Source organism: Sinocyclocheilus rhinocerous, unplaced genomic scaffold (genome assembly GCF_001515625.1).
Source record: "Sinocyclocheilus rhinocerous isolate Xijiao unplaced genomic scaffold, SAMN03320098_v1.1 scaffold600, whole genome shotgun sequence".
In the NCBI taxonomy this organism is placed as follows: Eukaryota; Metazoa; Chordata; class Actinopteri; order Cypriniformes; family Cyprinidae; genus Sinocyclocheilus; species Sinocyclocheilus rhinocerous.
This window is the reverse complement of record NW_015653464.1, coordinates 659,550-684,659: the sequence shown is the minus strand read 5'-3', so window position 1 is coordinate 684,659 and position 25,110 is coordinate 659,550. Positions and strand designations below refer to the sequence as shown.

General features: G+C 40.5%; 1 protein-coding gene across 2 annotated transcripts in view; it reads right to left on the bottom strand.

Annotated features, from left to right (window-relative positions):
* LOC107715912 (collagen alpha-1(IV) chain-like) overlaps positions 1-25,110 on the bottom strand; it is a 66,905-nt gene that overhangs the window by 5,101 nt on the left and 36,694 nt on the right. Inside the window, exons 2-45 of one of the 2 annotated variants that reach the window (XM_016522173.1) lie at positions 24,417-24,476; positions 23,858-23,947; positions 22,883-22,927; positions 22,665-22,709; positions 22,073-22,135; positions 21,873-21,926; positions 21,731-21,757; positions 20,865-20,942; positions 20,670-20,732; positions 20,526-20,561; positions 20,387-20,425; positions 20,012-20,104; positions 19,861-19,896; positions 19,440-19,499; positions 18,862-18,897; positions 18,684-18,728; positions 18,557-18,589; positions 18,342-18,402; positions 18,215-18,250; positions 17,984-18,130; positions 17,671-17,748; positions 17,507-17,590; positions 17,354-17,424; positions 16,832-17,023; positions 16,497-16,665; positions 16,316-16,408; positions 16,109-16,213; positions 15,738-15,835; positions 15,481-15,631; positions 7,410-7,523; positions 7,134-7,301; positions 6,956-7,045; positions 6,674-6,826; positions 6,342-6,440; positions 6,138-6,227; positions 5,681-5,820; positions 4,569-4,695; positions 4,360-4,440; positions 2,325-2,423; positions 1,599-1,649; positions 1,256-1,441; positions 887-1,020; positions 727-799; positions 518-589 (exon numbers count right to left, since the gene is read on the bottom strand). In XM_016522173.1, coding sequence (XP_016377659.1) covers positions 518-589; positions 727-799; positions 887-1,020; positions 1,256-1,441; positions 1,599-1,649; positions 2,325-2,423; positions 4,360-4,440; positions 4,569-4,695; positions 5,681-5,820; positions 6,138-6,227; positions 6,342-6,440; positions 6,674-6,826; positions 6,956-7,045; positions 7,134-7,301; positions 7,410-7,523; positions 15,481-15,631; positions 15,738-15,835; positions 16,109-16,213; positions 16,316-16,408; positions 16,497-16,665; positions 16,832-17,023; positions 17,354-17,424; positions 17,507-17,590; positions 17,671-17,748; positions 17,984-18,130; positions 18,215-18,250; positions 18,342-18,402; positions 18,557-18,589; positions 18,684-18,728; positions 18,862-18,897; positions 19,440-19,499; positions 19,861-19,896; positions 20,012-20,104; positions 20,387-20,425; positions 20,526-20,561; positions 20,670-20,732; positions 20,865-20,942; positions 21,731-21,757; positions 21,873-21,926; positions 22,073-22,135; positions 22,665-22,709; positions 22,883-22,927; positions 23,858-23,947; positions 24,417-24,476 — 3,865 coding nt within the window. Of the gene's footprint in view, positions 1-517; positions 590-726; positions 800-886; positions 1,021-1,255; positions 1,442-1,598; positions 1,650-2,324; positions 2,424-4,359; positions 4,441-4,568; positions 4,696-5,455; positions 5,596-5,680; positions 5,821-6,137; positions 6,228-6,341; positions 6,441-6,673; positions 6,827-6,955; positions 7,046-7,133; positions 7,302-7,409; positions 7,524-15,480; positions 15,632-15,737; positions 15,836-16,108; positions 16,214-16,315; positions 16,409-16,496; positions 16,666-16,831; positions 17,024-17,353; positions 17,425-17,506; positions 17,591-17,670; positions 17,749-17,983; positions 18,131-18,214; positions 18,251-18,341; positions 18,403-18,556; positions 18,590-18,683; positions 18,729-18,861; positions 18,898-19,439; positions 19,500-19,860; positions 19,897-20,011; positions 20,105-20,386; positions 20,426-20,525; positions 20,562-20,669; positions 20,733-20,864; positions 20,943-21,730; positions 21,758-21,872; positions 21,927-22,072; positions 22,136-22,664; positions 22,710-22,882; positions 22,928-23,857; positions 23,948-24,416; positions 24,477-25,110 lie in introns of both variants that reach the window. The other variant, XM_016522174.1, reaches the window with a different exon arrangement.

Genomic DNA, 25,110 nt, shown 5'->3' with positions numbered 1-25,110 from the left:
GCTGTGTGTACATTAATGAGGAAAAAAAATTAACTTAAATGATTTTAGCAAATGGCTGCAATATAACAAAGAGTGAAAAATTTAAGGGGGTCTGAATACTTTCCGTACCCACTGTATATATATATATAATTTTGATGCTGATGTGTAATTCTTCTTCTATATATATTTTAAGCAACTTATTTTACAATCAATTCACAAAATTGCAAATTCAAAAGTAAAAGGGTATGGAATATGAATATGAATAAATATGAATACATTTAATATTTTATAATAATGTTTTTTTTTCAAGATTATACAACATTAATATTAAATTATTTGATATTTTAAATGATTGTATTATTATTATTATTATTGTTGTTGTTGTTGTATACAATAATGTAAAACATAAAGCAATACATTTAAATGATGCTACCAATGTGATATTATCTATACCAATTAAAATGTTTATTTGAATAAATGTGGACAGACACTAATAATAATATTCAATAGAAATCTGAGTTCAAGTTTTTGTTCATACCTTTAAGACCTAGGAATCCTCTGTCACCTCCGTCACCCCTAGGACCGATCACTCCTTGCTCACCCTTTGTACCTGGAATGACACAGTGGCACTCAATCTACCATCTCTATTGAGCATTGTTTTTTATAAATATGAAGGATGACACTCAAAAAAGCACACAGAAATGCACTGCAATATTATGTCAAGTTAAATTTTATTTTGAGTCTTACCAGGGAAACCAGCAACACCCTGTGGTCCCATCTCACCCTTTGGTCCATTATAACCAGGCAATCCAGGCTCACCCTACAGAGCACAACTGTATTAAAGGATCCCCTATCATTTTTAAAGGCACACTATTTATTTTTGAAGATGAAGCCTTAACAAACTCACAGGAGTACCAGTGAAACCTTTGTCTCCTGTATACCCTTGAGAGCCTTGTGGGCCAGGGAAGCCCACATCTCCCTTTTCTCCTTTAGCTCCAGCACTGCCAGGTATGCCAGATGTGCCTGGTTCACCAGTCGCACCTGTGGTAAAAATGTGATGTGGGTATAAGATGACACAGGCCACATTCAGCAGAATACATCTGTCAGTCCTGTTTTAGAGTCTTAAATACAGTTCAATACAGTTCACACAGTTCTTTGGCTAACAGGATTGACAACTGCGTTTTATTACCATAATGACACCTTTAAATTGATAGACTACTAATAAGAGAATATTCTGTGGCAGAACGTCCTGTATGGTGAGGTGTTAAGGATTCACCTTGTTCTCCTGGCTGTCCCTGAGCTCCCCGGTCCCCTTTAGGCCCCTCCATAGATGATCCTGGAAGTCCTCTCTCTCCAGGCCACCCTTGGTCCCCTGGGAATCCAGTCAGACCCTTCTCACCTTTGGTTCCAGGAATACCTGGACTCCCGGGAATGCCAGGAAGACCAGGGTTGCCTTGGTCACCTGTGTGGAGATGAGGAGAAGTATTAATTTAATTTAGTTACTTTTCACTAAAATATCTTTAGATTATACATTGAAAATAATGAACTAAAAATGTATTCATTTTAAGTAGACCTCCTAGTGCTCCACAACCTAATTATTGGGGATATGTGATTCTGACCTTTGCTGCCAGGTTCTCCATGGGTTCCTGGCAAACCTGTACCAGGTATACCTGAAGAAGAGAAATAATTGTTTGTCTTAGATCACTGTGCGCATGCACAAATTTGTGCATGAAAATGGCACAACTTGAAAGCATGATTCATCAGTTACTTGTGTACTTAAATGTTTTCAAAATGTAGGAAGAACTGAAACCAAACCTATGAAAAAATGACTTATTCTTGCCTTATAAACATAGAAACATGAACTTTTATACAAATGAGAGGGCCATCATCTGTAATCTTATAATCTTGTAATCTAAGGTGTTTACACTAGTTTTGAGGATGGCGCACTTGGCATTAATAGAGGATCTTGCTGCACACACTATCAGGCAAGAGCACATCCTTAGAGACCGTCATACGTTTGCTTTGATAGGTTGCACGGAAAGCCCTATTATGGATTTGGTTTGGGTGTGTTTTAAGCAAATTACTAACCTTTACATTCAAAAGAGGAACAAAAGTCGCGTGGTTCTCTGATTTAGAACATTAGAACAAAGTTAAGAACCAATTCATGTGCGCACGCTGTGCATATAAAAACAAATTATCTACACAGTTATTACTGAATTAGATATCCACTGTCCCTAAAAGAGTCTTTTAATAGCCCAAGATATGTGCATTACTCTAAAGCATGTTAAATGAACAGCATTTCCCTTTTTGAGCTACCTTTCACTTTTAGAGCTACATAATCTTACCAGGTTCTCCTCTCTCTCCTACGAATCCAGGAATGCCATCTACCCCTGGTTCGCCTTTCTCCCCAGGCTGACCTGGTGGACCCTGTAGACCAGGGTCACCTAATCAGAAAAAAAAAAATCATTAGGATTTTCACCACTAAATGGCATACACATTTTCACAAATAAATCATGATTAATCAGTTATTTGTGTACTTATAAATGTATTCACAATTTATGAAATGTAGGAAGAACTGAAGCCAAACCTATGCAAAAATGATTTATTCTTATACAAAAAAATTACTTATTTTCACCACTAAATGTATGTGGCCCATTTGAATCTTGCTTTAAATAAATTTCATGCACACGTTTTGTTTTTCCTCAGAAGGATTCTAATGTAGAGAAACTTTTTAAATGTGTCTAGTGATCTTGCTGAAAAATCCAGAATAAACCAACATGTATTCCAAGCTGGTTTATGTTGGTTAGTGCTGGTCCAGGCTGGTTTATGCTGGTTAGTGTTGGTATAGTGCTGGTCCAGGCTGGTTTAGACTGGTTACTGTTGGTATAGTGCTGGTCCAGGCTGGTATATGTTAGTATAGTGCTGGTCTAGCTGGTGGACCAGCATATTCATGCTGTTCTCAAGCAAAATGGAGCTGATGATGCTGGTTCACCAGCATTGTCTTGCATGGTTAAGTGTCAGTAGGCCAGCTGTCTGTATGCAATCAATGTTTTGGGGACAAACATTGTTTTTGCTTGCATATTTCTCTATTTACCACATTAATGATGCAAAGGAAAACAACATAAGGTTAAAACATATGATTTATTGAATTATATGATAACTTCTTTTTGATTATATGATAATATGATAGTTGTATATGATTTATATGAATTATACTGTATATGATTATATGACAATTTATTTTGCTTGAAAGTAGAACTGAAAATGTTAATATAATGGAAGTTCTGAGAGTGGTTGTTTTTAAAGACTTTCATACTTATTTGGGAAGTCACATACTGTATGTCCAAATCCAGCTGTCAGTCAAAAGGGCAAAAAGGGCACATAGTAAACGGTATGTCAGTGTAGTCAAGTCCATGAAATATTGTTATATGTTAAATAGTGATGGCATGCACTTTCAATGATTGTTGAAACCAAGTTAATTCAACCAAAGTCAATGGCCAAGGGTCCAACTAAAGGAAACACGAATCACCATAATGGTAACAGACATCAGCAACCTTTGTATATGTACCATAAGAAAGGAATAACATTTATAAAAATACATTTTATTTAATAAATAAAATAAAACTGGTTTGTAATAAGTGAATATGGTAATTCTGTTTTTGGAGTTAGTTGGGGTTAATCATCCTCTGGTGAGATTTTGATTTCATCTAAGTCTGTGTGGCTGTAAGTCAGTTGTAGTTGTTGTGTTTCTGCTCACCTCTTCACTTTGTTCTGCTCTTGTTGTTCCTCTTATCCTCAGTGATTCTGCTTGTTAACTGCAGGTGTCATCACTAATGCTCAGTCATCACTTGTAGAGTGAACCTACTTTATTTCACTAACTACAACACTGCCTCAGTCCTTCTTTTCTTCTCTATAGATCAGGACCATATGAAAACTGAGGAGTGTTTGTTTAACACTGGGGATTTTACTGTGTAAACATGCAACCAGCAACATGTGTTTATCTTTATTAAATAAATTATTAAAAATCATTTGGAAAATTGTTCTTTAACTAACGAACACACACTGAGAAACGTGATATGTAACACACACGAGTTTTGTTGTGGTCTTGCTGGGATCATACCAGCACCCAAAATACAACAAATGTTGGTCCACCAGCACACCAGCATCCCAAGCTAGTCCTAGCATGCAAAACACCATGCTGGTCCACCAGCACACCTGCTTATCGTGCTGTGGACCAGCAAACCAGCAACCAGCATCCCATGCTGGTCCCAGCATGCAAAACATACCTTATTATGGTGACCAGCAATGCTGGATTTTTCAGCAGGGGACATTAAATGGGTGCCCTAAACAAATCTTAAGGAGAATTTCAGTTTGACTTACCTGGACGTCCTTGAAACCCAGGTTCTCCTGGAGACCCTGGAAACCCACTGACACCTTTCTCACCTGGTTTCCCTGGACTGCCTGCTCGGAAAATAATATGATTGGTATTATAATAAAATATCATATTATTCTCCCAATGTGTAAATAGCACTGGCTGGTAAAAAAGTGTATTTCAATGTAATTTGGATTAGACATTGTAATCATCTTGCCTGGGTAACCAATCAATCCTGTGTCTCCTTTAGGTCCTTGAGTTCCAGAAGTTCCTGGGATGCCCAATGTACCCTTCTGTCCCTTATGTCCAGGTTCACCAGAGAAACCAGGGGCACCAACATTTCCCTGTAAGTATGAGATATAGGCTACGTTAACACTGTCAGTTTTTGGGATTGACAACTGCATTTACTTACAGGTCCCGTTCACACAGCAACTTACAGTTGCGTATGGAATACTGTCTGTATGAACGTGCAACGGGAGTCAAGTCCATATTCCTTACCAGTAACCATAGCGACAGTGACCAAAGTAATATCAAAGATGGTGACGTCCATAAAACTGACACGACAATTCAATCGAGCCGCAAGTTCATCCATCAAGTCTTCATTAACTGACAGCAGCTTTTATTTGGGTGGAGAACAGAGCATTTGAGTCGCACTGACTGACTGGATATGAAACTTTCAGATGACACACAGCAGAGCTCATTTCACCATCACTGTAAGTTACCGAAACCACACATGAAGAAAACACGCAACACATGGTAGACACACATTTGTGCAGCAGAGCGGCTCTCTCGCGCTGAATGACGTGACAGACAACTAGTTGTCCAGTCCTGTTCCGTTCACACAGCGTGTTTTCCGAAGAATGCGGTTGTGAGTCCTGAAAATTTAAGGGTATGAGTTCGGTTACAGAATGCGGTTGTCACGCACGTAAATAACCATACAGTGTGTGTAACCATATTAAGGACTCAAATACATGACTGACAACCATATTCTGCTGCTGTGTGAACGTGGCCATAAGTATAAGATGAGACCAAGGAAGACATATACTGTATTGTTAATGTGCACATTTTTAGTCATGATATTTATACTAATACAACAACACAAACCTTCTCTCCAGGGGGACCAGGGATGCCTATTCCTGCTGCACCAGGCTCTCCTTTATCTCCTTTGGGGCCATCAGAACCCTTAAATCCAGAGTGACCCGTTGACCCACCAACACCTTTAATACCTTTTGGCCCCATTGAACCTAAAGAACCGCAAAATGTTCACTGATGAACACAAATTGTTCATCAAACGACATAAACAACATTACCTAATACAACAACACAAACCTTCTCTCCAGGGGGACCAGGGATGCCTATTCCTGCTGCACCAGGCTCTCCTTTATCTCCTTTGGGGCCATCAGAACCCTTAAATCCAGAGTGACCCGTTGACCCACCAACACCTTTAATACCTTTTGGCCCCACTGAACCTAAAGAACCGCAAAATGTTCACTGATGAACACAAATTGTTCATCAAACGACATAAACAACATTACTAGAATGTTTCACATTAAACTTACACTATAGCTTATTGTAACAACCATGGTTAAAAAAAGAAATCATTAAATATAACAAAACTGCTTCACTGATTAATAATATTTGAAAAATCGTACTGTGAAAAGTCATGAGATGCAACCAACATGCAGGTATACTGTATAATACAGGAAATTATACCCAACGGACACGTTTTTCAAAAACATAAACACAAAATCAACACACATGCAGAAGTGGAGAGTATTATATTTACCTGGGTATCCCATGTCTCCTCTCGAACCTGGGTCTCCAGGTTCTCCAGTTTGTCCTGGCTCCCCAGGGACTCCAGGGTCTCCTTTTGCACCTGCAGTGAAGTCGCAGTAATCAAATAATGTCCTCATTATATCATTATTGAATCATGTTACTTAACAGCAACTATACTGTTAATTTGACTTCAGATTATTGCCTGGAAACTAACCTGGCTGTCCAGGTGAACCTGGCATTCCATCTTTTCCTGACATTCCAGGGTCTCCAGGCGTTCCAGGAAACCCCTTTTCTCCGGAAGGACCAGGATCACCTGATATTTAAGGTTAAAATATAAAGACTAATAAGTGTATAGTTCACTGAATTTCAACATAAATCAGCAAAATCTTTGATGGCGATCAGCCACCAATGGAAGCCAACAATCCAGAGAAAACTCCAACAAAGATTAATGTTATTTTATTGTATCTGTTTAGATCATCTTCAAAACATAGGACCATTAGTTTTGGTCCTGAAACCTCTATGACAAACACCCCTCTCTCTCTGTACCTCTGTCTCCGATGTCTCCTTTCTCCCCTTTCATGTGTTCCATGTCAACATCACTCATGTTTCCAGGTGGCCCCTGTAGACCCTGCTCTCCTCTCTCACCCTTGGGACCTGGATCACCAAACACTCCCCTGACCCCAGTCAAACCAGAGTCACCTGAAAGAGACAGAACATCATAATAAAACTTTAGCTAATGCAACTCTGAATGTGCCCCTGTCAAAATAAGATAACAGTATCATATTTAGTCCAAATAATAAAAAATGTTTTAAATATGTGTTCTATTACCTTTTGGTCCTGGCTCTCCAGGGTTTCCAACAGGACCTAAAGGTCCAGGGTGTCCTGTAATTCCCATGATTCCAAATTCTCCTTTTGGACCTGAAAGATAAAAAAACCATCAAAATATGAATCAGCTTAAGGTATACAAGCACGTGCAAAGAAAATGCCAGGAATAATGGCTGCTCACCACGTTCACCAGGGAAGCCATCTCCTCCTGGAGGTCCTTGTTCCCCTGGCAAACCTTTAGATCCTGGGACACCTGGGACACCAGGGCTACCCCTGTCTCCTGGAGGGCCAGGTATGTCTAAACCAGGTAGGCCTTGATAACCTTTCTCACCTTTTATACCGATCCGACCTAAGACATCATCAAGGCTTGTTATAAACCATGTAACATGTGAACATCTAGGCAGGTGTATGCATATACTGCACATCTTTGTGGGTGCGAATCAATAGAAAAACTCACCAAGGGGTCCAGGGTCTCCAGGTGGCCCCATTGCTCCAGGTGGTCCAGGTTCTCCAAGCCCTGGAGGACCTGGCGGCCCCACTGCACCACGAGCTCCAGGTGGTCCAGGATTACCTGCAAATCCAAAATAAATGTAATGTTATTACACCCACTGAACCCATCTCCTTTGATTTCATGCAAACCATTTCTCCAACACTCTCTTCCAGTTTGAGGTGCAAACACTTGAGGCATTGAAAGCATTGTCTGACACCTTCCTTAAAGGAATAGATCCTCCTGTCTGAACTGGCCCTCATAGAAACTGCACCTCATTGGTTAAATCCTACCTCACAGACAAATCTATAAAAAAAAAACACTGTTCTGCCTGCCTTTCAAGGCCCCACAATCAGTGCGAGAAATTCTGCATGCCTTGCCAGTCTGAAAACAATAGCATCATCTTAGTCAGCCAGAAACCTGAGGAAAGTGTTTGGCATGGATCATGTCCCAAATGTTGGTTAGGTATGTTTTGAAGCATGACAGCTGGTTTGAGCTGTTTTAAGCTGGTCCTTAGTTGGTCATGAGCTGGTTGAGCGGAATGGACGTTGAACTATTCTGCGTCCTCTCGAAAGCGGTCTGGGATTGGAGTGGTCTTCCCCGGAGGAGCCCACTCGCAGCTGCCTAGACGAATGGTTCCTGCCGCAGCGCCGTCAAGCCCCTCATCAGCGAGCCTCTCCGTTTTTCCCGGAGGTCCACGATGAGCTCACTAGATCGTGGCGCGCCCCCTACTCAGCCCACCTGCGTGCTTCGTCTTCTTCCGTCCTCACCTCTGTAGATGGCACTGAAGCGAAGGGGTACGAAAATCTGCCTCCCTTGGACGAGTATGTGGCCGCGCACCTCTGCCTACCCACTGCCATCAGGTGGAAAGCGAAAGTCGCTCACCCCTCCAAGCCGTGCAGGACAACGTCCTCCCTCGCTGGATGAGCATACTCCTCGGCCAGGCAGGCAGCCTCTGCGCTTCATTCTATGGCAGTTCTCCAGGTCTTACAGGCCAAATTCCTCCACTGCATGGACGAGTCTGGACCGGATCTGGCTTCTTTCAGGGAACTGCGCAGCGCGACCGACCTGGCTTTACGCGCTACAAAGACCACGGCTCAGAAGTCATTGCAAGCGATGCGGTACTTCCAGCCAAAGCATTCCAGCTCTGCATCTGCTCCCAGTCACCCCAAGTCTGAGCCGACTCAGCAGTCTGTGAAGCCTGAACCTGCTGCCACCGCCACCCAGCCAGCAAAGCCTGAGCCTCGACAGCGTTTCCACTCAGCCAGATGCTACCCGTTTCCTAAGCGTCAGGGCTCCCAGCCCAAGGTAGCGCTGGACCCGGTGCTGCAGGCATCGTCCTGATCTGCGGGACAGGAAGAGGAAGGGGCAAAGTCTCGTTACAGCCGGACCACCCCTCAAACTGCCACGAGTATTCTTTCAAGCACCCCGTTCAGTTCCGGGTGCCGAGGACAATGTGTTTGTTGTAAATGCTGGGCCCGTTCATGCACCCATACAATGAGTTGCTGTGATAGTGAGCAAAATAAAACACAAACATTTACAAAAAGAAAGCACAAAAAGAGGTTTTGGGGATAATAAAATGAGGTTATTCACTTCAATTCGCTCGAAGACCCCCACGTTTCAGCGAGTGGTCCCCAACTTGGTTCAAAGCAAGAACGCACGCGTCTTGCGCTCCGAGGTGATGAATTTACTGGCAAAAGGAGCCGTGGAAACGGTTCCTCCAGCTCAGAGCGAGTCGGGTTTCTACAGCCGTTACTTCCTCGTCCCCAAAAAGGATGGCATCCTTGATCTCAGACACCTGAACTGCGCCCTCATGAAACGGTCGTTCAGGATGACCACATTGAAGCAGATCCTCTCGCAAATACACCCAGGGGACTGGTTCTTTTCTCTGGACCTGAAAGACACTTACTTTCACATCCACATAGCCCCCCGTCACAGACGATTCTTGAGAGTTGCCTTCAAGGGAGTGGCTTATCAACACAGTCTTTCTCTTTGGACTGTCTCTGGCTCCTCGCACTTTCACGAAGTGCATGGACATGGCTCTTTCCCCTCTGAGGCAGATGGGAATCCACATTCTCAACTACCTCGACAATTGGCTTGTCTTAGCCCAGTCAGAGGCAGAGCTGCTATCTCACAGATCCCTCCTCCTCAGCCACTTAGAATGCCTGGGACTCAGGGTCAATTTTGCCAAGAGCGCACTGTCCCCCAGCCAACAAATTTTGTTCCTGGGAGCAGTTTTTGACTCAGCCCAAACTCAGGCCTCCTTCAAAATCAGAGCCTCTCGCCCCTCAAGACGTTTCAGAAAATGCTGGGCCTCATGGCCTCAGTATCTCCGGTACTACAACTGGGACTGCTTTGTATGCGGCCCCTTCAGTACTGGCTGAAACTACAGGTTCCATCACATGCATGGCGTCACGGACGCTTATGTATCAATGTAGACCAGGCCTGTGTAACAGCTCTGGCCCCTTGGAAAAACTCTCAGTGGATGGAGCAGGGCATGGCCCTGGGGATGGTATGCAGGAGGAAGGTTGTCTTGACAGATGCTTCCAACATGGGTTGGGGAGCTCTGTGCGACGGCAAACTGACTTTCAGCCATTGGTCGAATTCAGAGGAATGGCTACACATCAACTATCCGGAAATGCTGGCAATGCGTCGGGCCCTTCAGATCTTCTTGCTGGACATAAGGGGACACCATGTTCTGGTCCGCTCGGACAGCATGACTGTGGTGTCCTACATAAATCACCAGGGAGGGCTCTCCTCTTTGTCATTTCTCCGATCACAAATGCAGACATGGTTTTATGTTTACGAGGCGCGATGCAACACGTAAAAAAACAGTATAAGTCATTATAATCCGTAATTATGTCCCCACTGGATGCAACAAATGCCTCATTTATAATGGGTTTTAATGTTTTTGTCTCGTCGCTCCAGGAGACGGCATCACAGTGTGGTAAGGGGCGTAACATTTCCATCACACGCTTGAGGTATTCGGCCAATCACAATGCACTGGATAGCTGGCCAATGACAGCAAACCTCACTTTTCAGACCGATGAGCTTTGTAAAGCATAAACACATTTCATTACACCACATACACAAAATAATGTTCTTTTTTAGCAACATCAAATGACCCTTTTAAGCCTACCAAATGCTAAATGGGAATCAGACATATCTATTACCCCAGATGTCACCTTCTGGACACAAATCTGCAAAAATATGTACTTCATGACAAAAAATGCCAACCTGCAACTTATACAGTATAAAGTACTTCATAGATTTCACATAACTGGACGTAAATTATTTAAATCGGGTTTTACTTCAGAAACATGCTCACATTGTACACAAAACACCCCAGACACCTATTTTCACGCAATTTAAACAATACAAATATTCAATTATTCCTAGTGGCTCTAACTATCACCAAGAAAACTATCCTCATGAAGGAATACCATACATATTACATCTTGGAAAAACTTACTAATAGAGTACATATCCATGGAAAACCTGTCCACTTCCATTCAAAATAATACATTAGAATTACACCCCTCTTGGTTATCTCTCATAAACTTACAACAATCATGAATCCGCTGACCTTCTTTGTCTGAAGCCATCGTCAACGATACACCTTCATCAATATCTAAACAAGATTGGGGGGAGGGGGCTTAGGAGGAGGTAGCAACACTGACTAATATCAAACCTAATTAAACACTTATAAAAGATTAATTAATCTCTCTCTCTCTATGTCTTTCTCCCCTCTTCTTTTTTCCATCTCTCTTTCTCTCTCTCTTTCTTTCTCTTTCTCTCTTCCTGCCTCTGGGCCCCAGTTGGCTGTGGCATCTCAGTCCCTGTCCTGTGTGGTTCGGATTAGTTGTGGGTGGGTGTGATGTGGGGCCGGAGACCTTGTACCTCCAGCTTCACGCTTAAAAATAAAGGTGCTTCACGATGCCATAGAAGAACCTTTTTGTTTCACAAAAGCTTCTTTGTGGCGTAAGAAGGTTCTTCAAATTACAAAAAAGGTAAGAAAGAGATGGTTCTTTGTGGAACCAAAAATGGTTCTTCCAGGGGCGTAGATGATCTGACTGGCTATTTTTCTAGATTACCGGCCTCTAGGCATGTGAGGTCACACAAGACAATGTAAAACAACTATGTGAAATCCTATTCACTGACTATTTATTTCTGTAAAGTGCATCCCAGAATCGCCGTGAAGAACCTTTTAACCCTTTATAGGGCACTCATTGAAATGCTTGGAAATTCAAAATGTCAGCCCTGCAGTGTTATTGGAGGCTATTACAAGGCTTTTGAACTTTTGTGACTTAAAAAAAAAAAAGAATTTTTAATGTTGCAAATCAAGGTCAATGAAATTACCATATATGGTTCCTCGCCAGTCTATGGTCATTTTTTCCCCCCAAAAAAGTGTATATATTTAAAATATAAGACACAGATATAAAACATAAATAAACACATAAAACATATATAAACTTCATAGAATATTTATTTAGGAACATTTTTTCTTTTATTTAGGAACATTTCTTCTTTTTCACGTATCAAAGTCACTTAGGCAACTACTTCTTTGACGAACTAGGGTAATTTGTTTTTCCAAAAAGTGGATATATACAAAAATATAAGACATACATAAAATAATTAAAAGTATTTATTAAAACATTTATAAACTTAATAGCATATTTATTTAGGAAATAATTTTCTTTTATTTAGGAATTTTTTTTTCTTTTTCACGTGTCACAATTCGAGTCCAGTCACTTAACTGCTTCATGGTACTCAATAAAGCAGTTGCGTTCATCATTGAGGCACGGAGGACCTTCCAGACCCTGTAGACCATGTTTGACCTTAGTATTTTCCGCTTCCTGCTGCAGTACTTGCAGGTCTAGCTGTTGGTGTAGACAGCTGCAAAAGAAAAGTAAGTTTTTGAGTCAATATCAAGCACACTTTGAATTACTTGTGAATAAAAAAACAGTAACAGTAAAGTGCAGATCTGAAAACATAGAATATTGACATATAAACTGTAAATATATAATAATAAGTGAAAAATAGCACTAGTAGTAAGTACTGGTGGTACCACTTATTTTATCGGTAATAATGCTCACAGTAAAAATAAACTCGCAAACAACAGCTATCTCAACATTTAACACAACTATTCAACCATATAATGTGTGAGTTTCATAAACTTACCATTGTTTGTTTTGATGCTATTTCCACTCTTTCTCCCCACTTTCGTCTTCTTTTTTATTTATTTATTTATTTATTTTTATATTTTTCCTCTTTCCCTCTCTTCCTTTCTCTTTCTCTTATCCTGCCTGTGGGCCCCAGTTGGCTGTGGCATCTCAGTCCCTGCCCTGTGTGGTTCGGATCAGTTGGGGTGATGTGGGGCCGGGGACCTTGTACCTCCTGCTTCTACCAGCTTTGCCCTGGATTTCTTGCCTCTGGCTGGTTCAGCACTACATGTCTTGCTTTTTTAATGTTTCACAGATTATATACATACATTTATTGGAGCATAAACAAGGGAAAGAAGGGGAAGAAAAGAGGGAAAGAAAAGAGAGGGGAGGGAAAAGAGGAAGATAAAGGGGAAAGAAAAAAAAATTATACATACACACACAGACATATATATATATATATATCACACACAGGGTAATTGTGACGTGGGTATGGTGGCCTGAGCTTTGCACTGGGCTGGTTCCACGCTGCACGTCACGCTTTTTTTAATGCATCACACACTAGTTGACATACATATACGTCTATCACGAATTTAACAATAAATGTAGGAAAAGGGAAAGGAAAAAGAGAGAAAAAAAAATAAAATAATGGGGGTCTATCTTATGCCGTGCTCACAGAGGGCCCAGAGGCAGCCTTATAATACCTTACCATATTAATGTTGTTGGTGTCGTTATTACTACTACTACTACTATTATTATTATTATTATTATTATTATTACTATTTGTCTTCTTCTTGATCCTCCAACCTCCCCCTCGTTCCTGATGAAATTTGTTTATTGTTAATATTGTTATTATTTGCTACAATTACTAATACTATTATTATTGCTATTTGTCATCTTCCTCATCCTCCAACTTTCCCCTCATTTCTGATGAATTGAGTTCATTATTATTATTATTATTATTATTGCTACTACTATTACTATTATTTATCACCTCCCTCCATCCTCCAATTTTTGTTATTAATACTATTATTATCATCATTATTATTATTGTTGTTTCTACTATTGTTAAGTCTGTTGTAATTTTCTACATGTTCCTTTGTTTATATACCACACCCAGTTACACTTACACACACACTCACACAAATCATGTTGGCTGTCATGTATGTTTTGGTTATTTTATATTTGATTTGTCACCTGTAAATAGTATATCTGTTTGCATAATAAAAAAAAATAAAAAATTCTGGGAGATCTTTGGCAAGGCGGAGGTCGACCTCTTCGCCACAGAAGACAACTCTCATTGCCCAACTTATTATTCGAAGGACAGGGACGCGTTGGCCAACCTCCTCCTTTACACTTTTCCCCCGATCGCACTGATCCCTCAGGTAATCAGGCGGGTCAGGGAACAAGAACACAAGGTTCTCCTGATGGCCCTGCTCTGGAGAAACCAGCATTGGTTCTCAGAGCTGTCTCAGCTGCTCGTAGCAGCCCCATGGCCCATTCCCCTGAGGCGGGATCTCCTCTCTCAGGTGAACAGGACAATATGGTTGTGAGCTCTGCACCTCTGGCCTCTCGATGGGAGCCTGCAAACCACCCCAGGTGTGTTCTAAACACTATTTCTCAGGCTAGAGCTCTGTCTACAAGACACCTCTATGCCCTTAAATGGTCTGTTTTCTCTGCCTGGTGCACAACCCGCAGAGACCCAACCTCCTGCGACATATCAGTGATATTGTCCTTCCTGCAAGAGCTGCTGGATAAGGGACGCTTACCATCCACGCTCAAGGTCTATGTAGCAGCTATAGCGGCATCCCATGCTCCTATAGCCAATTGGGGGGCAGGAACAACTTAGTTGTCTGTTTTTTGAAGGGATCCAGGAGGCTGAATCCGCCTCGCCCCCTCACTGTCCCTACATGGGATCTGGCCACTGTTCTGAGGGCTCTGAAGGGCCCTCCCATTGAGCCGCTACAGTCTACTGACCTTCAGTCCTCGTTGCTCTTCGTGGCCATAGTTTTTAAATATACTGCACGAACCTATGGCCGTGCAGTTACACTACGTTATTAAAAAAGGCTTAGGTTTAGGAGAAAAAATGACTTTTTTCCCATAGCGTCTTAGTGATGCAGTACTCATTCCCGTATCTCAGGGAACTGAGGTTAACGTTAGTAACCAAATACGATTTCCGCTCAACAGCTCAAGAAGATCTGACAGTTTCTTGTCCAGGCGTTTGTCATTACAAGAATGAACTACTGCAATGCTCTATTGTCCTTCAAGCATGCACAATACAACCTATTCAAAGTATTTAGAACATGACTAGTCTTCAGTCAGAGGCCCTTTCACATAATTTCCCATTGCTTTAGAGCACTTTTCAACTTGTTTTCCACCCTGTTTGTCAGCTTTTCAAAACACAGTGAAAGTTCACCAGACAGTTTGCATTATCTGCAATGACTGGATGATTTTGAAAATCATCCGTCTCACCCAATGTTTGGTTGGTGTGCTGTCCTTAAAGAAATTTGTAATTGCCCAAATTTTTATGCCCAAATTTTCCCAGAAGATCAAACTGGTCGTGGTTTAGGCTGAAATGAGACTGGAACCTAGGGTCATGTTCCTTAGTTCTTCAACTTATTTATATTAACCAAGAGTTTCCCCAGACAGTACATTTTTGTAAAGCCAGAACAAATCTTTTTCTACTTTTGGCAATGCATCAGTAAAACCACCAGGATATTTTTCAAATGCACTCTTTTGTTCACAACTTCCAAACTCAATTACAATGAACAAAATTGTCTGTTAAAAGTTCCTTAGTCAGCTCTAAAGGAAGTACTTTCAGAACATCTGGTAAATAATCTATTCAAAAGTATTATGTGAAGCCAACACTGTAAATGTACCTTTGGTTCCCTGTAGTCCAGTTGGCCCAGTACTTCCCTCAGTTCCAGGAACCCCTGGCATTCCAGGATTACCCTTCTCCCCTGGAAATCCTGGCAATCCTGGCTGACCTATGGTACCTTTAGGACCAGGAAGACCCCTGCCAGGTTCACCCTGTATATGATAAAGTTTAGGGTCAATGAAAAAGTGATATAATTTTTTACCCTTTTCTATACAACCATAATACGTGAAAAAGTCTAAATGACATCCACCATCATACTTTTTGCCCAGGTGTCCCTACACGACCAGGCAAGCCATCCTGACCTGGTCGACCAGGCTCTCCTGGAATCCCAGCAGGACCTGGAATCCCAGAGTATCCTAGAAGAGGGAAAGATGGACAGTTAGAAAGGTGATAGAGTCTAGATTAGATAATTGAAACTAATTTGACACCCATTTATGCAAAAGTAATTATCACTACAGTCAGCCAGAATAAAGACTAACATGTGAATTCATGGAAACCTAGAATCTTTGCCACTATAGCTGTTTTATCAATGATGAACTGTAAGGTTTAATAGTTAAATGTGCAGAGTATTAGTGCATTTCACCTTAAAACAAAATTTGACACTTATAGACACTATATATGGTACTTGCCTTTTGGTCCTGGGTGCCCAGGAAGGCCGATTCCTGGCAGTCCAGGGTCACCTTTGTCTCCTGGGAGTCCTGAAACTCCACGTTCACCTGGAAAACCTGTGTCACCTGAGTGATAAAGTGAAAGAGACGTCAGTACAACCAGCTCTGCATCAGAGCACTGAGTCCAATTTTTGAGCAGGATGACACGTTAACATAACCTGAATTTACCTTGAAGTCCAGGTCTGCCAGTCTCTCCACGAGGTCCTGGGGCACCCTGAGGTCCAGGTAAACTTATAGTTTTACCAGCTTCACCTTTAGCTCCTACAAAGATATTTGAGATTGTGATTGTTTTAAAGAACAGAACAATGACAACCAGTGGATAAGCACATTTTTTGTCTAAATCACTGACCTGGTAATCCTGGCCTTCCTGGTGCACCAAGCAAACCTGCTGAGCCTTTTTCACCAGGTTCACCTGGCCGACCTATGCCTGAAAGACCTGGGGGACCTCTCTCACCCGGAGGACCGGGAAGACCACGATCTCCATCCAGGCCACGATCACCCTTAATACCAAATCTAGCCTAATCACAGAAAAAAGATTTATGAATCAAAACAGCAGTTAGTCCATGGTTAATAAAACATTGCAGTATAGACTTTGGGATTCAGATACACTGTAAATTAGACGTAAAAGTGGATTCAGCTATTTGTCAAGCCTGTTTTGGTGGATCTTTCAGACTTTGTACTCACAGGCTCTCCCTTTGGTCCAGGTTGCCCTGGCCGGCCATCTTTCCCTGAGAACCCATCAGCACCTGGAAACCCTCTGTCTCCAGTAGTACCAGGTAAACCCTTATCTCCTTTCAGCCCTGGAGCCACAAAGACATCACCAGGCTCCCCTTGAGCACCAGGGGCACCCATTAAACCTGGAGAGCCACCTTGACCCTAAAGTTGAAGGACAAGCAAAAAGAAAGGTAACATTTATATTGACAGGATTCTGTAGTGTTTACAGCCACATTTATATTGGTCACCAAGGGCGCCGTAATGGAGGGGAAGGTTAGGACGATTCCAAGGGCCCGACAAGGTAGAGGGGACCCGAACATGATTTCTACGAAGGGGGAAAGGAGCGTGAAGGGGCACGAGTAAATATGCTATTCATGGGGTCCAGAAACTATGGTGGGTACAGTGCATTACTAATCCATTTGTGTCCAGGGTGCCACAAAAAACTGACATACTAAGTAATAAATGTTTAATTAGGATGGAAAATATACATACAGGAATTCCAGCAGGCCCAGGAGGTCCTGTCACACCCTTCTCTCCTTTACTCCCCGCTTGTCCAGGATAACCTAAAATGAAAACATCCAGCGTGATGCATAATCTCAGAAAGAACAAACATACCAAAACAAAGCCTTGCTCATTGCTTCTCACCTTGCTGACCCTTTGGCCCTGGAGAACCAGGCAAACCTGGTGGCCCGAAAACAGTGCACTCTGTGCATGTTTCACCTTGATCACCTGAAAGAGCAGAAAAAACTCAAATTTTGATAAAAACCAAAACTACAGTAAACAAATGGATGATTGAATGACCTCCTCACCTTTCTGTCCTATCTCTCCTTGCAACCCAGGAGGTCCAAGGGGGCCTTGAGCTCCTTTTTCAATATTACAGTCTTCATCTAAAATAGAAATAACAACACCAGTGACACTTTGGAATGGACAATCAAAGGAACCACACAAGAATCTTTATACGTTTTGTCTCCTCACTACTAGCCTTTCACCCAATGGATTTAGTGAATATGTATATCTCAAGTCTCTCTTTACGATGACATGGTCACTCCATTCTTTCCATCAGTTTTTATGATATTACAGCATGACAAAAAAAAAAGTTATTTTTGTTTAAGAGGTTCTTACTGATCTGTCCTGGTGGTCCAGGGGGGCCAGGTTGTCCATCAGCTCCTCTTGGACCTTCAAGAGACAGTCCATCAGCTCCTTTATCGCCCTTCTGGCCAATCTCTCCAGGGAAGCCAGGAGGTCCAGGAGGACCAGGAATATACCGGCCTGCAGTAAACCATGATCATTAAGGATCATTACTACATTATGCTGGCCTAATTCTAACAATTAATCAGAGTGTGCTTTTCTCACCTGGGGGACCAGGATCTCCACGTTCTCCTGGATAACCTGATGAATGAAGAAAACAGATGAACAAATAAAGACACTGCAGAATTCGACAGGACAACCGGATACTGACAAGACATTATGCAGACATCACCTGTCTCTCCTTCTGCTCCAGGGGGGCCAGAAGGACCAGGAGGGCCAGGACGACCACCACCCTGTAAGATAAATATTATAATTAGCCAAGACCAGTCCATAAGATTGTTCTAAGTGAATCAGGTGCGGAAGTAGAGTGTTGCTTTGATAGTCTTCAGTAGAGTTTCAGTACAGCAAGCATTATCTTAGTTTTTATGGAGTTGGATAATCACTTACATATCCTGGTGGTCCTCTTTCTCCTTTGTCCCCCTAACATGAACAAAAGTCATAATATAAATAAATGAAATAAAAAAATGTATATGTCTAGAGGCACATTATGACTTTTCAAGAAGTATTTTCTTACCTTAAAGCCATCAAAGCCAGGAGTACCAGGGAAGCCCCGATCCCCCTATCACAATCAAAGTGATTTAAAAAGAATCTGATTAAAGTATTTGAAATAAGAGAGTATGACTACCTACAATCAAATTTAACAAAAACACATTGCTGATGAAATCTGAAGTCACTGTCCAAGATCACCATACCTTTTCTCCATTCTGTGCCTCTTTCCCTGGTTTCCCCTTTGAAAACATAAAGTGAAGTTCAGATTTCACATAATATAAAATACTATCATATGATGAGATAGTAGGTCAAAAATCATTACTAATAAAAAACAAGATGTACAGTGAGGCCTAAAAGACACTTTATTGCTTAAATGAATATGTTATTTAAGACTGATTATTAACCTTGAAATAGTGCACAAAGTAAATGAGTGACATTGTTAATGTGGCTCTTTGTACAGAGGTTCAAGATGCTCTATGAAGATGATCATCAGGTTTTATGCAAACTTGTGGAGTTCATGCAGCTTGAGTGCTGCAGTCTAAAGCAAAAGTGGGACAAAGCAAATACTACAGCTTTCTCAAACTTTTAAAATTTTCTTCAGACTAACCTTTAACTTGTTGTGCTGACAATATAATTAATAAGTAAAAAAAAAAAAACTCTTATTAAAATAGAAAAGCACATTTTCACTAGCGGTGTATGAAATTATAAGAGTTAAAGCTGACTGATTTATGCTAAGTGTATTTAATAAGTAAATATTTGTGTTGTTGTACAGGTCACTTACGATTGGCCCTGGTGGTCCTGGTTCACCTTTCATTCTATGTTGATGTGGTGCACAAAAACCCTTGGAAATGAGGGCAAAGGCAAAATGAATTGTTTCTGCTATCCCCTTTTTCACAATACATATCGTTTCAAAGCAGCTATCATTAGACAAACTCAGAAAGTCGAAGATTTAAACAAAGGTTACATTTTGTTTTGCAGGTCAGACATGCACACACACACACACATACGTGTATTATTATTATTAGTAGTAGTAGTAGTAGTAGTATGTATGTATGTAATTACAAACTTGTATGATGTTATAATATATTTTAATATATACAAAATGTATAATAGAATTTCTAATATTATTATAATGATAGAATTGATTCTGTACAATGTGGTTATATTTGTATTTGAGTCCACAATTTTGTGCTGCCACTTACCCTTTCCCCTTTCTCTCCTTTAGAGCCTATTTCACCCTAGAAAATATGCAAGACACATGGAACACTGAACAATGTAACTTAGATAAAAGAAATGTAGCCTCCACGTATCTGGACACTTAAAACACACGTAAAAATATTGATGATACCATACCGGTGTTCCAGGAATATAAATTGTTGTTCCAGGGCCTTCATGTTCCTCTGATCTCCCTGGTGGACCAGGGGGACCGGTTAAACCTTTTTCTCCCTGAAAAAAGAAACAGGACATGATTAGGATAATTAGTGAGGCTAAACTTGTAAAGTTGCCAATCAGCTTTGGTGATGCAACAGGTGGGGGCTGCAAATTGGGTACAGAGTTCGATGCTTATGCTTATTGTTTGTATCATATTGTCAGCTTCCAGTCATGTTCATTAGCAGGAAGTACTTAGGCAGATCTAGTTTATTACTTTGTGTTTGCCTGGCTGAAGCATATGCTGCAAGTGCCATAGGTTCTAATGCCAGATGTTTTTTTGAACCCGTGGTTCCTCACCTTTTGTCCTTTCTCACCCTCAAACGTCAGCTTGTCACCCTACAACAAGGACAGTTAAGACAGACTCTGGTCATTTCACTAAGTCTAGACCCAAATGTTATCAAATTTTCAAAAGATTTCAGATAAGTGGAACAGTTACCGGCTCTCCCTTTTGGCCAGGTTCACCAGGCCTTCCCTTCAAAGAAAAATTGCATGGTGTGAGATTCAGGAGCAAGTTCACGGGTGTTGGGTTTGTTGTGCTTTAGGCTACAATTTATTTTAGATATTTTAACTTCAGACTTACTGGAGGTGCCATTGGTCCAGGTGGGCCGATTAGCCCTTGTTGTCCAGGATTACCTATTAGTCCCTAAAAAAGAAGAGTATAAGATAGAGTTTGGAAACAATGGAACATGTTAACGTATACAGACAAGACAGGAAGATATAAATGCTAAATGCATATGTTCAACATTAACACAAAGAGGTGCATTAAAATCCTTACTGGTGAACCAGGTTGTCCTGGCAAGCCCCTGTCTCCTTTTTGAGGGATGGGTACTCCAATAATACCACCTGGATCTCCCTATGAGAGGAAAATATGAGCGCACACAAACTTCACTACACCATTTTCAAAACACATCAATAACTAATGATCTATACTACTTAAAATGAATGTTTTTTTTCATTATTAATATTATATTATATCATTAGTGATGTCTTCTACCATATTACCACCATTTTATAAAAGCAACTATGCACTCAAGGCTGTATGTTATATTGATTTTACCATGGTTACAATTGTTTTAGACACTCCTCATGCTTCACGTTGTGCTTTCATTGTGTTTTTTTTTTTTTCAATTTTCAACCAGCTTTATATTGTAGTATAGGTAAATGATTAATGTGTACTCTTTTTCCATGTTACTGCACCCAGATATTAAAAAAAACATGTGTTTCTGCTTCACATACAGCCAAGTGTAATTAAAAGCCAATGGTGAAGCTTCTACCATATTACCACCATTTTATAAAAGCAACTATGCACTCAAGGCTGTATGTTATATTGATTTTACCATGGTTACAATTGTTTTAGACACTCCTCATGCTTCACGTTGTGCTTTCATTGTGTTTTTTTTTTTTTTCAATTTTCAACCAGCTTTATATTGTAGTATAGGTAAATGATTAATGTGTACTCTTGTTCCATGTTACTGCACCCAGATATTAAAAAAACATGTGTTTCTGCTTCACATACAGCCAAGTGTAATTAAAAGCCAATGGTGAATTGCCTCTTTAAGAACACCCCATACTTGTGGTAAAATCACTGTAATATATGGCCGTTCATGACTTGGCAAAACTAAGTTAGAATGTGCTCTGTACCTTTACTCCCTTCAAACCTGGAATGCCCTGAGAAAGATTCAGAATAATATTTGTTAAGTTGGGAATCTTTTGTTGGACTGGATTAACAATATATAGTGACTTATAACACATAATGTTACACATGACATAAAACTACTCGTACCGGTGGTCCTTTAGCGCCCAGAACCCCTGAAATTCCGTCAAAACCACGCTCCCCCTGCAAAACACAAAATAAATCCTCTATTCAAACCCACTCAGGATATTCTGAATAATGTAAGACTGTTGAAGTAGTGGCTCATCCCAATAGGCTCACTTTGCATTTTAATGATTAAAAAATTCATAAAAACAACAAACATGGTGTACCTTTGTTCCATTGCAGCCTGGGATTCCATGAGGTCCTGGTGCACCTTCTAGACCTGGAAGACCCTGCAGAAAATCAAAGCAATAGCAGAAACATACAGAGATGCAGAAAGTTTATGTTTTACCTAAAATGTATTAATGATGATTCATTTTCTTTGAAAAGAAGTTCAACTTACTGGAATACCTGGAAGTCCTGGGAAACCAGCCACACCAGGTGGGCCCTACAAGAAGAAAAATGTATATGATAAATAATGCTGTAAAAGTTAATTGTATATACAGTGTTATAGTGTTGCTATTATGTAAAATTAATGAATTTTTTATTTAGCTGCCTTACAGAATATGACTATATTATAACATAAGATATTTATTTAGCATGATATTTATGGACACTTACTCTGTTTCCTTTAAATCCTGGAGCTCCTGGCTCCCCTGAATCTCCCTGGGATTCCATGAGGTCCTGGTGCACCTTCTAGACCTGGAAGACCCTGCAGAAAATCAAAGCAATAGCAGAAACATACAGAGATGCAGAAAGTTTATGTTTTACCTAAAATGTATTAATGATGATTCATTTTCTTTGAAAAGAAGTTCAACTTACTGGAATACCTGGAAGTCCTGGGAAACCAGCCACACCAGGTGGGCCCTACAATAAGAAAAATGTATATGATAAATAATGCTGTAAAAGTTAATTGTATATACAGTGTTATAGTGTTGCTATTATGTAAAATTAATGAATTTTTTATTTAGCTGCCTTACAGAATATGACTATATTATAACATAATATATTTATTTAGCATGATATTTATGGACACTTACTCTGTTTCCTTTAAGTCCTGGAGCTCCTGGCTCCCCTGAATCTCCCTGGGGGAACACAGAAAAACATATTGAAAGAACACTGCAATTCATGTTTGCTTTTGCTAATTTGCATTTGCTAACTAAGGTCATTACTTAGTTAGTCACCTTGCTGTTATAACTATACATAAATATAGGGTCATGTATAGCTATAACACCAAAGTGTTTGTCACCATTTGTAAAATGGTTGGTACCCTCGGGCACGGGGCCCTGTTGCACCCACCTCCCCAAGATGGCCCTGGCTGCTGCTGTTGGTTATTGCTGTAGTTGTAGATTATTGCTGCTGCTGCTGCAAAGCAAGTACCGGAACTTTCTGCCAATACGGTGCTGAGAGTATTTCAGACATACTGCTGCTGCACAAGTAGCATATATAATAACCCGAAGCAGATCTATACAAGTGGAGCTGGGGAAGGTGGAGTGTTTCAGAGAAACTCTGAAAGTGCACTGCGAACTGCTCTAGTGAATGCTAACCGGCTATTTAAATGTAAAGCAGTAAGCTAATTGGCTGCATATGCAACATGAACCAACTAGCTTGAGCCAAGTAGTGTAATGCTTTGAATATCATCAGTTTGCATAAATGACCCATCAGCCTGCGTCATGTAGAGTTTCACGACAGAACTTGGCATTTATGAAACTTTTCATATGTTACAAATGAATTATATGCTAAACTTTTGTTTACAAATGTACAAAATAAGTATTGTTCATTGTTAGTTCATTTTAGCTTACTAAGTCACTTCTTTGGGTAATGTTTTGTACTTAGCTGGACTAATGTGTGCTTCTAAAAAAATAGCCGGTTCCACACATACTGTGTGAGGTGAGGCGTTTTCATTACGGCATTTTCCATTACTGTACTTGTATGTAGGACACACACACTCTCAAAAAGGGACATTTTGGATAGCTAATTGTCTTTTAAACTTCAAAATCAGTATAGTACTTTACCTTTGGTCCCATTGGCCCTGGGGGACCCTCAGGCCCTGGTAATCCAGGAAATCCCACGAGGCCCATCAAACCAGGGAGCCCAACCTCACCCTAATAAGGATGAACAAAAGATGATGACTGAAAAGAAATGAGTGTTATCCACCTTTTCTTCATAAAGCAGCATTTTTCACATAGCAAATTCCATATGCATCCCCCATACACATTCACTGATGATCTTATAGGACAAAGTATATGCTGTTAACATAACCACACCACTAGATGGTGCAAAAAATCCTTCTATGTAAGATTAGTGCTCTGACATTAGGAAAAACATCCAAACTGTAATATGGCACACGTGGGTGTTTACAGTGCATCCTAAATTACAATATACAACAACTTTTCATAACCCACTTGATCCCTATTCTAATCTTTACCCTCACAACCCCACCCCGCCTAAAGTCTTACTCTAATTCTAAGGATTATATATCAATAAATGACTTTTATAAGTGAGTTAATGCAAGTGAAGGTGTCTGACAGAAACAATAATTATAAAGGAGCAATCAGAGAAAAACATACTCACCTTCGCACCTTTAACACCACTGCAGTCACATCCACCACATGAAGACCCTGAGCATCCACCCTGCAAGCAGAAAATAACTGTCAAGTTCCACACTGAAGGAGGCAGTAAACACATAATATTGGCATCAGCAACAGGTTCATAAGAGTAGATGTCTTTCAAGAACAAGAGCTTTGGACCACATTATGGGTGACGTAAGGGTGGCATCAGACCAATAAGTCAAAACTGGTGGAATATACTAATGATAAGAAATTAACATGACAAATTAATAACAGCTTGCATATATGCGCACAATTTTTGATGTATACTTGGAAAAATGTAAATAAGAAAGTTGCGCTTAAAGACATGACTGCTGTTTCTTTGCTTACATTGTGCAGTTTTGTCTCCTTTTTACTATGATTACTTCTCTTACAGTAACAGGTAAGATATTTAAGATATGTTTGCCTAATAATCCACATACCACATACAGTATTTACAGACAGAGAACCTGTCTACATAGATTTCACTCAGCCAAAACATTTTGTACGATTTCAGTTAGATGTAGACACAGGTTGCTCTTTTTGTGGTGATCCTAATGAAACTGCACTTGATATTTTTTGGGTATTTTAAAGGGGCAACATGCACAACAACACCAGTGCAAATAACCCAGTTAACCATAAAGTGACGTAATAGTAAATGTTTTGGGAAACAACTAACT